General features: G+C 35.8%; 1 protein-coding gene across 1 annotated transcript in view; it reads left to right on the forward strand.

Moving 5' to 3' along the window:
* LOC108550042 (uncharacterized) overlaps positions 1-8,151 on the forward strand; it is a 10,605-nt gene extending 2,454 nt beyond the window's left edge. Inside the window, exons 4-9 of the mRNA XM_017903640.1 lie at positions 3,675-3,912; positions 4,489-4,608; positions 4,723-4,813; positions 7,601-7,746; positions 7,873-8,005; positions 8,101-8,151. Coding sequence (XP_017759129.1) covers positions 3,675-3,912; positions 4,489-4,608; positions 4,723-4,813; positions 7,601-7,746; positions 7,873-8,005; positions 8,101-8,151 — 779 coding nt within the window. The remainder of the gene's footprint in view (positions 1-3,674; positions 3,913-4,488; positions 4,609-4,722; positions 4,814-7,600; positions 7,747-7,872; positions 8,006-8,100) is intronic.
* Positions 8,152-12,421: the final 4,270 nt, after the last annotated feature.

Genomic DNA, 12,421 nt, shown 5'->3' on the forward strand with positions numbered 1-12,421 from the left:
AGAAATTCGCCACTCTGAGTCCCTTAATTATTACTTAATATAGTTCAATCTTTCTATATTTGTGCCACATCGAGAGTTGTCAGCTAGTATGACAACGATATTATAACAAATACGTTTCAATATTGTTACTGTTGTCAATTTTCTGAAGGCTATATTTTGGAGAGATATAATTTATTTCACAACAGCTTCTTCTGTAAAGAGTTTTATATTTCTTAGCTATCGAATACGGAACGCTGTTACAAAGCTGTCTAACTGTGAGTCGACTGGTATGTCAAATGTAATCGAGGACTACTCTGACTTCCATAGAGTTGTGGACATCCATAATAGAGTCATGAAGTTGGTAAATTAGAATGTCACGATACTTCACTCACATATACCTAAACGATAATATTCCTTTTTTACACTCATCCCTTTTCTGTGCTATGCGATCACCCAATGAAGATGAATCGTTACCAGACAACTTCTAATATCATACATTATTTGGTTGCAAGTATTGTAGCTGTGATTTCACTCGCCTTCGGTTTCTATCGTGTGAGTATCATTTTGTTCTTTCAAGTTATTATCGCGAAATTCTTACCCATATCTTGTAATGAATATATTTTGACGAAAATGCATGATATCTTTCACCAGTGATACTCCTCCAATACTCAATGATCTAGCATTTTCTTTAGCGACAAAACATTAGCATATGCCAGCGATTAATTGTTCTAATTGAAATTCCATGACAATCACGCTTCTAAATACATATTACCTTTTGGACACACGAATAATTGAATTATTTAAAGAAAAATATTTATGTTTGGACATATATACATCCAGCTCTTATGTATATAGTCACTTGCTGTTGTAACATTAAACGTCCACCTTTTTCCAATGCTTCACAGTTGTTCCGAGCAATTCGGTCTATGAACGATAAACTAGAAATCGCTACGTCTATCGCTGTTACTTTTACTCATTTGGCGATATTATTTTTGAACAACTACCACGGGCAGCTAGTGATCGACAATGGCTTGGACGTGTTTCACGAATCGTAAGTCCGAGTAATTTCGAATAATAAAATATTTTTTCATATCTCGCTTTTTCGATTTTAATCGACGAAGAAAATGTATGGCATTATTCGAGCGAGCGGATAATAAATTAGAAAACACAGAAATTGTTACTGTTCATCATGCTCCGGAGTTCGGTCGGATGCGAGTATAATCTCTCCGGATTATTCGTCCCGAGTTACGCAGGCTTCTCGGCGGTAAATTTCCTATCAAATATTTTAAATTAATTTCCAATTTTCGACTATGCAAAGTTATCAATTTTTAGATGATGAGTACGTCGTTCTCTTACTTTACCCTGATGTTCTCGATACAGTAAAATTTTTACGTCATCGATATTGATACGTCATTGTAATTGTGCATCGTTTGTACCTAGGCACGCAAATTTTGAATATATATTCAATTACGGGAAACTGTTGCTGGGAATTATCTTTATTAAATATCATGTAGATAATAGTCTGGAGATTTTAGAAATAGGGAGACCTTATCTGGTAAGAATATGTTTCCTTTCTAGTGAGAGATAGGACTGTCATAAGCCCTCTCGTTCACCAAGCTGGCAAGACAGGCGCTAAACTCCTTCACCCGACCTTCTTCCGCATCTTATATTCCTTTACGCAATTTTTAATTCTTATCTTTTCTCAGTCGATTCGTTTTGCAACTTGCATGCAAATCATCTTAATTGCTTCTCTTTTATGGCTTACCCTAAACATTCTCACGTTTTGCGAAAGCACTCTTCTCGCCTCAGAATTACATCGCCTCCGCTTTTTCCCCTCGTCCTGATTACAGCTGCACGATTAATAATTGATGTTACGCATTCTTTTCCGTTTGTATGCCACATCTTAGTTCTGCAACACAAGTGAAATTGATCGCATTAAATCCGTGTTAGCATACTTATTTTAATACTTTTAATTTAGCCATACGCGTATGGTATACATCAGTCACTTTAATACATTTCGATTGCGTAAAAGTTTTCAATAATTCAATATCACTAATCGGATTACGACGAATTTCTTATCGCGCGACTACCCCAACAATTATGTGATTGCAACGCCCGTTTTAATAGACTCCGTAAATTATTACTAGCCATTGATAAATTAAACAATCGCGATTATAAGTCTTATTATAAATCGTTCTACACTTCCCCTTTTCGAACTGGAACTTCTATCCCACTTTCTTGAACTGAACATACACGCAACGAAAAGTCACCAGTGGAACTCGTTGTAATTCGTACGACGTCTGCGACAAGACTGCTATGCCGAGGTTACCGCTGGAAAAAAGCAGGGAGAATTATTCGAGTAAGAAAAATTGTGGAAAAAATACAAAGCTAGAAATTTTCCGAGGTGTATAATTTTGTCCGTATCAATTACTATTATGTATCATTTTCTAAGGGGACCTTCATTTAAAAACCGATCGATTGTCACCTGGTGTCGGTAGTTCTCGTACATTATAGCCAATTATGTCACTCGCGTGACAGTCGCCGAGAAAATTCTTCCATATGGTAAAGCAACATCGTGAATAATAAACGATCGCGAGGTGTAATGGAAGGACTTCCCGAGATCCTCGCACACTTGTTCCTCGCCTGCCAATGAAAATGAACTTCTTCGAGAATCACTACCGCTTCTATACGTTTATACTGCGTATGGTAGGACTCTGGCCTTATTATGTGTCCATATGTAATACGATTCAGAGGATATTACTCTCTACGGCGTTTTTCACCGGTGTATTGATGCAGGTGAGAAAAACTCTAATTCTTTACTATTGTGTAGTAATTTTATATCAACTGTTATACTTTGGCTGTTGATTTGCAACGCGGTTTCACGCTTTAATTTGTAAAATGATGGAACACGTGTGGTCGTGCTTTGCCGATGTACGTTTGCATAATTATTTGACATTAGATTGAACAGAATATCAATATTTTGATACAATCTCTAAAGGAAACGTTTTATTACTATTTTACACGTTAGTCTTTTGATTACTGATAGTTATATGCTAAGAGTTGTTTTATTGTATCTCACATACTTTACCTATAATTATCGGATAAAACATATTTTTAGATAGTGTTGCTGATAAAATCGGAAATTACATTACAAAATTGTACTCGGGCGTTGTCCATTACGTTTCCGATACTGCTATTCTTCTGCCGCTACGTTTCTTCCGTTTTTAATTTTCATACGGTAAAGGACATTCTGATATAACAATTATTTGTAATTTTATTTGTCACGTTGAAATTCCAGAGCGTTATTTTCTTTATATATAGATAAAGTACTTCATCGAACAGATACAAATGGAATATATCATCCTCGAAAATTCGATCGAGATTCAAATACTAACCAAGTGCATTGACGATTCAAGTCAAATAATTACCATTTTCTCTTGTAAGGAAATATTTTCTTGTTTAAATATACCTGACATTGCAAGCATGTTGATTTTATAATGGTCTTGTTATTGGATTCAAAATCTTTCGATAAGTTGAATTTGGGAATTTTTATTGAATCTTGGGAGAAGAAGGACATATATATTTATAAATTTCAGTTCTGTTTCTGCAGGAATTTTCTTCTACGTGCATTCGGCTCAATTCATTCGTTCAACGATATTTTCTACTTTTAGGCATATGTACTTCGATATCCATAGTTCCTATGATGTATCTTTTAATGCCGACAGCATTAGATTTTGCAATACCGCTGAACGAATCTCGAACACGTTACATTTCCTATGTGAATTTGTATTTCATCGATCATTCCGAGTATGCTGATGTCGCAGTCTTGTATTTTTCTTTCATTTTTCTCGCTGGATTGTGTTCTGTAATATGTACCGAGTCGCTGCTCAATGTCTGTTCTCATTACATAAGCGGATTGCTGAAAATTACCAGGTAAGACTGAGTCTTAATACGAACCAAGCCAAGTCGGACTGTTTCGCATAAGAACTAAAAAATTCGCCGCTCTAAGTCTGTCTTCAAAATTAATTTAATTCCATATCTCTGTTTCATACACAGCCATTTTGAATTAACCCTTTGCACTCGACGAATTTTTCGTTACAGAAAAATAGTAATTCCAAGACTTTCTATCATAGAGTCGACGATATTTTTAAAATGGTAAATGAGAAATCATATGCAAATTAAGACGTAGAATTATTTTTCGATATTCCACACATCGTTAGGTAATTTTAAATTTCATATATTAATTAACGTCGATCTTTAGAATGTGATAAAATGGTGACTGAAAGTCACCTCTCGAGTGTAAAGGGTTAATCTACTTAATATTTCTCAATCTTTCTAAATTTGTGCCAAACAGAAATTTGGTGTGCCGACCAGTACGACAATGAAATTGTAACAAACACGTTTCAATATTGTTGCTACTATCAATCATGCGTCAAGGCTGTATGTTGAGGAGACGTAATTTAATTATTTCATAACAAATGTTTATGTATAAAGTTTCACGTGTTTTAGCTATCGATTACGAAATGCAGTTACAAATCTGTCCATCTGCAAGTCGACTTATATGTCGAATCTAATCGAGGATTACTCTGACTTTCATCGAGTCGTCGACATCCACAACAGAGCCATAGAGTTGGTATATTAGAATGACATGATTTTTCGATCACTGATACGTAAGTGATAATATTTCCTTTTTTTCATGCGTCTTTATCTGCTGTTACTGTGCAATGTATTCACCTGACGAAGGTATATCAACTTGGCCGCATCCACCCATGTGATACAATATTCCATTGCGAGTATCATAGGTGTGATATCATTTGCTTTCAGTTTGTATCGTGTAAGTATCTTTGTATTGTATCACGATAACGTGTGTGCTCTCCAATCTCTGGAATGAATATATTTCTAATGACACGCTTGATCGTTTCAACTCTGATACTCTTCCAATTCTCAATCATCTTGCAATCCTTCAGCGACGATGTAGCATCACTTGCGAGCTATTAATCGTTGTAATCAAACCTCCATAAAAGTTACGCTTGGAAATATATATTGTGGGAACGGAGAATGAATGACGTTTATTAATCAGGATTCGATAGCTGAAGTGTTCCTGTATGGAGCAAGACGTCAGGTCTAGAAGACCCTGTGGGAGGTCCACTCCCACTGTCGTTTTGAGGTGGGCTGGTCAAGGGTATCCTCGTTGGCGACGTAGCTGGAAGGGACGAAAGGAAAAGGAAGGGATGCGTTTCGTCCTGGGCCTGCTAGCGGACTCATCGGTAAGGCTACCCTAGCAGGCCCTGCCTTAGACCCTGGGGTACTATTGAAAGGTTGGGTAGTTACATATCTGGGATTAGAATAAGGACGGCCCTGGAAGAGTGAAGGTGTGTCTGGACCCAGAACGAAAGAGACCGCACGCAAGAGGATCGATTTCAATGAATGTTTAGGTTAGAGTGAAAGATTAGATATGCGTGCAGAGTGTTTGAAGGTACCACGCCCTCCGAGGTTGCGTAGGAAAGAAGTATGATTGCAAAGGAAAGCCTGGGTATGGAAAAGGACAGAGTGAATGCTTAAATAAGGGTGCCAGGGTCCTTCACGGTCCTCCAAATAGTGTGTAAGCAGTAAGAGTCGAGCGTAGCCGTAGCGGGTCTCCAGTTTCGTAGCCAATAAGTATAAGTTTATTGTATCTTAAGAAGCAGTAAAACAACCTTACTTTAGCCAATCCACACACCCCGATCCTACACATATATTGGATTTAGAGGTTTTCCACCTAGCGGCGAAGGCGAGAATGATGGTCGCTACAACCCTTTAGGGTCTTCCAGCAGTCGGATCCTAAGTGCTGATTAGTTTATTACTCGGTGTTCAAATATTACCTCTGGTCATCGAACACGAGACGTTCTGCTGCACTCTGGATTCGGCTGACAGTGGGCCTGCAGGGACCGGGCCCGGGCCAAGGGTGACTCCGGCTCTTCGAGTCATAGACCAAGGGTGAGCCCCGACGGCCTTTTCTTGAAGTAGAGGTTTGCTCCTCATCGGGACTGATGGTGGAAGAAGTCCCTTACCCTTTGAAGGTGATCTATTCGCGAACCAAGTGCACACCCTTCGTCCAACGAACTGCCAATGGCGAGGGTGCTTTTTTGGCAGAGCTTAACACTTTACCGATCGATAGCCTATTAATCCGTTGCCTTGGCGATGTACAATTATTATCATTATATGAACAATAATTTGTTATTTAGTATTGAGGTACGTTGCTCAGTTGCGGCAGCTGCGTTGCTTTGTAAGCTCATACTTTTACATGTTAAGAGAGCCGCCACCGATGGCCTAACTCTGGCAGTCGGCAACTTTGATGGCGGCAAGTTTGTGTCCGTGATAGCTCTCGATCGTTCCATAACGATCTAGAACGGGCATCGACGAGAGTACGACCGCACGCGTGTCTAGAGTTCAGTTCTTTGACGACTCTCGACGGAGTAACAGAATAACGTGTGAAGAATAAACTTTTGAAACAAGAGACCTTTTATTAACTTTAATCCGAGTCCCTCCGGTTCCCTGAACCACACCTCCTTACACGTGGAAGGGGTTTTATATGGGGGGCACCAGGGAGAATCTGCGACTGAGCGATCAATCGGATGCGTATGCTGTTGAATCGCTAGCGGTCGGTAAAGTGTTAAAACCCTTGAGTTTTTGAAGAGAGTCAGAGTAGATCAGTCAGAGAATAGTTGCGATACCAGTCGTAGATAGCGAGTGTACTCATGGGTATCCCAGTGCCGGGATTAGGTCGTTGGCAGCGGTGTCCGAGTGAGACGTTTGAGCTGGCAAAGTTCAGTATGCCAAGAACAAGTCTCAGGATTCCCCTAGAGGTCTCTGTCATAGGCAGGTGTGCAAAGTGTAACCTAGTGCTGTAACGTAACAGTGACAAGTAGCACTGTGATATGAGTATATGTCTGTGCAATCTTCTGTAGTATAATTATAAAATATAATTATGTAGTATCGCAGAATGCCCACCTCGTGCGTAGGTGACTTTGGGTTGGAAAGTCGCCGAGGGTTCGAGGGCCAGGTCATTCGGAAAAACCCCGGCGATGCGTCAGGCCCTTAGCATGACCATATTTGGTCGTGTTGGGGGAGGCTTTTTAGGAAATATATAAGGAAGGCAGAAATGTTTAAGGAACGATTCGTGAGAAAGGATTCTTGATAGACGCTTCTTCTTGAGAGACAGTGTTGGAGAGTTGGTTGTAGTCGTGTTGTGAGTTGTTATCGTGTTGTTAGGTATAATTGTGTCGTTGTAGTCGTAAGAGTTTAGTTGAAATATATATATCTATATTCGTAGTCTTTACCGTCACCGCACATTGTATTATATTATATTTTATGTTTAATAAATAGTTTTATATTATTTAACAACCACCCGTGTCTCTACAATTATTATATTAAATATCGCATATATCCAGCAATTCTACTCATGCTGCGTGTTCTGTTCATACCCACGAGGTAATTCCTACGATATTATATTTCGGGATATATACACGGATAATTCAATTATTTCGAAAAATATACCCACGTTTGAACATACACGCATCCTGCTTTGACGTACGTAGTCACTCTTCGCTATAAATTTCTAACATCTTCCGATGTTTCACAGTTGTTCCGAGCAATACATGCTATGAACGATAAACTAGAAATCTGCATTTCTATCGATATCTTTGTCGTTCATTTGCTGATATTATTTTTGAACAATTACTACGGACAGCTAGTTATCAACAATAGCTTGGACGTGTTCCATGAATCGTAAGTTCGAATATTTATTAAATGAAGAAAATGTTTTTCACGTAGCTTTCCGTATCGAGCAACTTCTGTATTAATCGTCGAGAAAAATATATCATTTTATATAAGTGGACGTATAATAAATTGCAGATACAATTCTACGTGGCACTGCATTCCTTTGAAAGCACAAAAATTGCTGCTGTTCATCATGTTCAGAAGTTCGGTCGAATGTGCGTTTGATCTCTCCGGATTGTACGTCCCGTGTTACACAGGATTCTCTGCGGTAAATTTCCTGTGAATTATTTGAAATTAATTTCAAATTTTCTTTCAGTTACCGCGGAATTTTATTATAGACTATACGAAGTTGTTAATTTTTAGATGATGAGTACGTCGTTCTCCTACTTTTCCCTGATGTACTCGATACAGTAAAATTCTCGAATCATCGCTAACTTCAGAACAATCGTCGATACTAATGAAAAAGGTGAATACATCGTTTGAAAATTCACGTTGAACTAAGTTCCTCCAACCTGTATCGTAAATTATAATTTCTTTTTATTAATCTTTTTACTTATCAGTCTGCAGGTAATTTAATCGATAATTATATTGTAATTGCGTAAATATTATCATTTTGATCCCTGCCAAGTGAATATTGGACCAGTATTCAGTTGCCAAGAACAAATTACATTCAAGAATGTTTTATTATATATATAAATATATATGTATTTTTATCGGTTATTCTGTGCATCCAAATATATATCGCAAATATTAATTAAAATTTATTATTTGACACCTCAATTTTGCATTTTCGAATTCGCGTAGAACTTTGGAAAAAATTTTCTAAATACTGATTGAACTATCGATCAACAATTATGCGAATACGTGAAACACCTGGATATAGTATTAATATCTTTACCTTAAATTAATTCCTTGCCACAAATTAATCGAGTTTCATCTGCTTCGCTGAGTCTTAGTATCGGATGACTTGCAATGATTAAAAATGCCATGTTCGTTTCAATTTTACCGTTTGACGTTTCCACTCTCTGTCCTTCGAGTCAACATAGTGACCGTGCAAAGGTTCACCAACGAATGCGAGCAATACCATTGATAATCTTGAAAATTGGAAATTTCTTTTCCGAGGATGGAAAAGCAGGGAAATAAATTATACGTCTGTCAATCAGCCTGTATTGATCTACAGTTTTATTTCCTATAGCCTATAATTTAATTCTTTCTTCCTCGAGATTAGCGTAATTTCGAACAATATCCAGGTAAACGCTGCAATTAATTTTGCAAGAGTTACCGAGTTCTTTGGAAGCATTACAGCAAACACTTCGAAGGGTTGACTTCGATGCATAAATAAAATATCGATGCAAAGCAAAATGGAGAGTAGGTTCGTTCCATATCGCGCAGACGTGTTTCTACTTCCGTAGTAAAATGAACGTGTTTGACAAAAATTTTTCCAAACTTCGTATATATTTGACAGTCGCCAGTATTTGGCCGTATTGTGACTCACCTCTCATGACCGTGCAAAGGATTATATTTGTAGCGATTTTGGTAGTTTTTATGATTACCCAGGTAATCTCGACATGATCCATTATTCTAAGCTTTAATCCAAAATGACAAAACGTACGAGTTGAATGATAATTCTAGCAATTGCGATTAATCTTGAAATTAATTTTGAAAAAATTTCGTTCCTTTCCCGTTCCCGGGGAGAATTAAATATTTCGTTCAATGCTTTTTCGAATCTTCTCTTTTAGGAATATCTTTAAATTAATTACTTTCAGTTACGAGATTTGTACTATACCGAGGTAACCGGGTTTATTGTGATCTCCGGTATTAATTTCCTGTGTCTAGTACAATTGTTCCTTGTCAAACACCTGTCACATATAATTCTGCAACCTCAAGTGCGTCAACTTAACATTGATTGTATAATCATTGAAAAACCCAAGGGAATAATCTGTATTAAAAGATATTTCTTATTCAGATAAAATTCGTTTTTACCTCGATAGCTAATGATTGGAATACAATTGTTGAGAAGGAGGAGGTAGAAATTTTGAAGAAACACGCTAAGAAACAAAGACGATGTTTGCTATTTATTGGAGGTACGGAATATGCTGATTATATCGAATTAAAATTATTATACCGAATAAAAATATCATCGAATACGTTTCATTTATAAACGTATAATATAATACAATATAATTTAAGTATATTTATAAACGCATTAATTTTTGTTAACCCTTTGCACTCGACGATTTCTTCATTACAGGAAGATAGTAATTGCCATAAAGTGGAGGATATTTTTAATAAAACGGTAAATAAGAAATCGTATGCAAATTAAGACGTGGAATTATTTTACCTCGACATTCCTCGCATCGTTGAGTAATTTTAGATTTGATATATTAATTAACATCGATCTTTAGAATGTGATTAAATGACGACTGAGATGCGCCACTCGAGTGCAAAGGGTTAATAAAATATGGGTGTGTCGAATTATAAATTATAGAAATAAATTACACTATTTATTTGTAATCACTATTTACCATTCTAATTAATTTGAGGAAGTATAATTTACTGTAAACTTCGAATAGCTTTACATTATCAATAATACGCTAAATCATAGATAATTTTAGGCTTGTTTCTAATTTGTTGGTTATTCTCTATTGGAGCAAGCGTGATACCACATGTTTTAAACATCATCATATTTCAAAATACGTCCCATTACTTCACACTGAAAGTAATTGTAGATTACTCTGCAGAGGAAGGGAAATATATTTACTTTATATTCGTTCTGTATTTCTCTACATTGTTGTTAGTAACTCTTATACTTACGGGATATGTTTGTACAAACTTTCTATTGTCGCACCATTGTTGCGCGATATTTCAAATAATAAGGTACGTTGACAAAAAGTTATATTATATGTATATTAATCATTATAATTAATTAATTAATTAATTATTTTTCTATATAATTAATTAATTAATAATTTTAGAATTATTTTGCTATATTTTATAACGTTAAAAATTATTAATAGATTCGTTAATCAACAACTGCTATACTACTTAAGAATAATTCTGTTTGTATTTTTTAATAATATTCTTTAAAAAGCATTGCGTTTATAGTTATCGCATAAGACGCGCAATTAATGAATTACCAATAGACGACGTTTCTGCTACTGAGCAACATAACAGAACTTACAGAAAAATTTGCAATGTAATGCATACTTATACACGGATAACGAGGTTGGTATCGATACTAATGCTATAAATTTAGTGTCTTTTAGAAAGTAAATGTATAAAATTTTCGTCATTTAAGCATGTTCGATGGCTTTATGAAGAGCTTCTCGATACCGAATTTATTAACCATCCTAATAATAATAATCTCTTTAGCTCTTTTCCTATATATGGTGAGTATTTTTCAAATTCTATGATTTGCGTCGAAGGTAAGCTAATCTACTATTACCTAATCTCCCTGCAGTTAATAGCAATATTATGTTATTAATATTATTATAATACAATATATATGATAATATATTAATATTATTATAATATAATAATATATTATTCTCAATAATTGAAAATTATATCGAAAGTGATACAGGTTATCGTATCACGTTTGCAAACTTATATTTCTGTCTTTTACAATTACGCTCTTCTACCGAAAAAATTATTATATTCCTTCGAGATTGTTCATTAATATTTAACCTTATATACCCAATGTACGTCCATTAAGTATAGTTTTCTTTCTCGCAACTGTTATTCAAAGACCTTTTTTCCACTGTAGCTCACTATTGAACTCCATTCGGAAATCTCGTCAAGAATCTTAATCGATGTATTCGCAATTATATGTGAGTTTTTTTTCGCATTTCTGTCTAATCACTGCTGCCAAATAGTTATGGACCAGTCACTGACACTGTTCTATGAAATGTGAGTAAAACAGCAAGCCGTTGAATGAAATCACGTGTACCCTTTTACGAATTTATTTTCGAATTTAGATATGGCACAAGATGGTACATGCAGCCGATCAGGATACAAAAGTTAATACTCCTGGTGTTATTAAGAACTTCGAAGGAGTGCGTACAATCTCTCGGCGGTACTTATGTTCTGTCGATGGCAGGATTTGCTTCGGTGAGAGATGATTTAATATAATTTGTACTAATGCATTACTTAACACTAGGTTTACGGACGCTATCTGTATACCTATTTCTACATATTTGACACCTGTCAAATTGACAAGTAAAGGAAACCACGTTTCTTTTTTTTTTAACGATTAGTTTAATTTAAAAACGATTACAATATTAACATTCTTAATATAAGTTAATTAAATCTGTTACTATCGTATAATTGGAGCAACCCATCCGTCAAATTGACGGGTTCCGTAAATCTAGTGTTAATATAAACTTCTCGTACGAAAATAGTAATCGTACGTGAAAACTCTGACAAAGTACTCTTGCATCGAAGATGTAATAATATCTAGTTAAATTTAAATTATATTCTGAAAGAAATCTCAATTTCAGATGCTCAACACCTCCTTCTCTTACTTCACTGTATTATGTTCCATTCAATATAATTTATAAATGAGTTATATACTCGTATAAACGTATACTCAAATTTGCGTAATTACTATTATTACTTACACACTGTTCACATTATCAGTGTTCTTCACTCTTCTTCCTCGCTTGTTCAATTTTTATGCATCGTG

This window comes from Eufriesea mexicana, unplaced genomic scaffold, assembly GCF_001483705.2.
Source record: "Eufriesea mexicana isolate 0111107269 unplaced genomic scaffold, ASM148370v2 scaffold2497, whole genome shotgun sequence".
Lineage (NCBI taxonomy): Eukaryota > Metazoa > Arthropoda > Insecta > Hymenoptera > Apidae > Eufriesea > Eufriesea mexicana.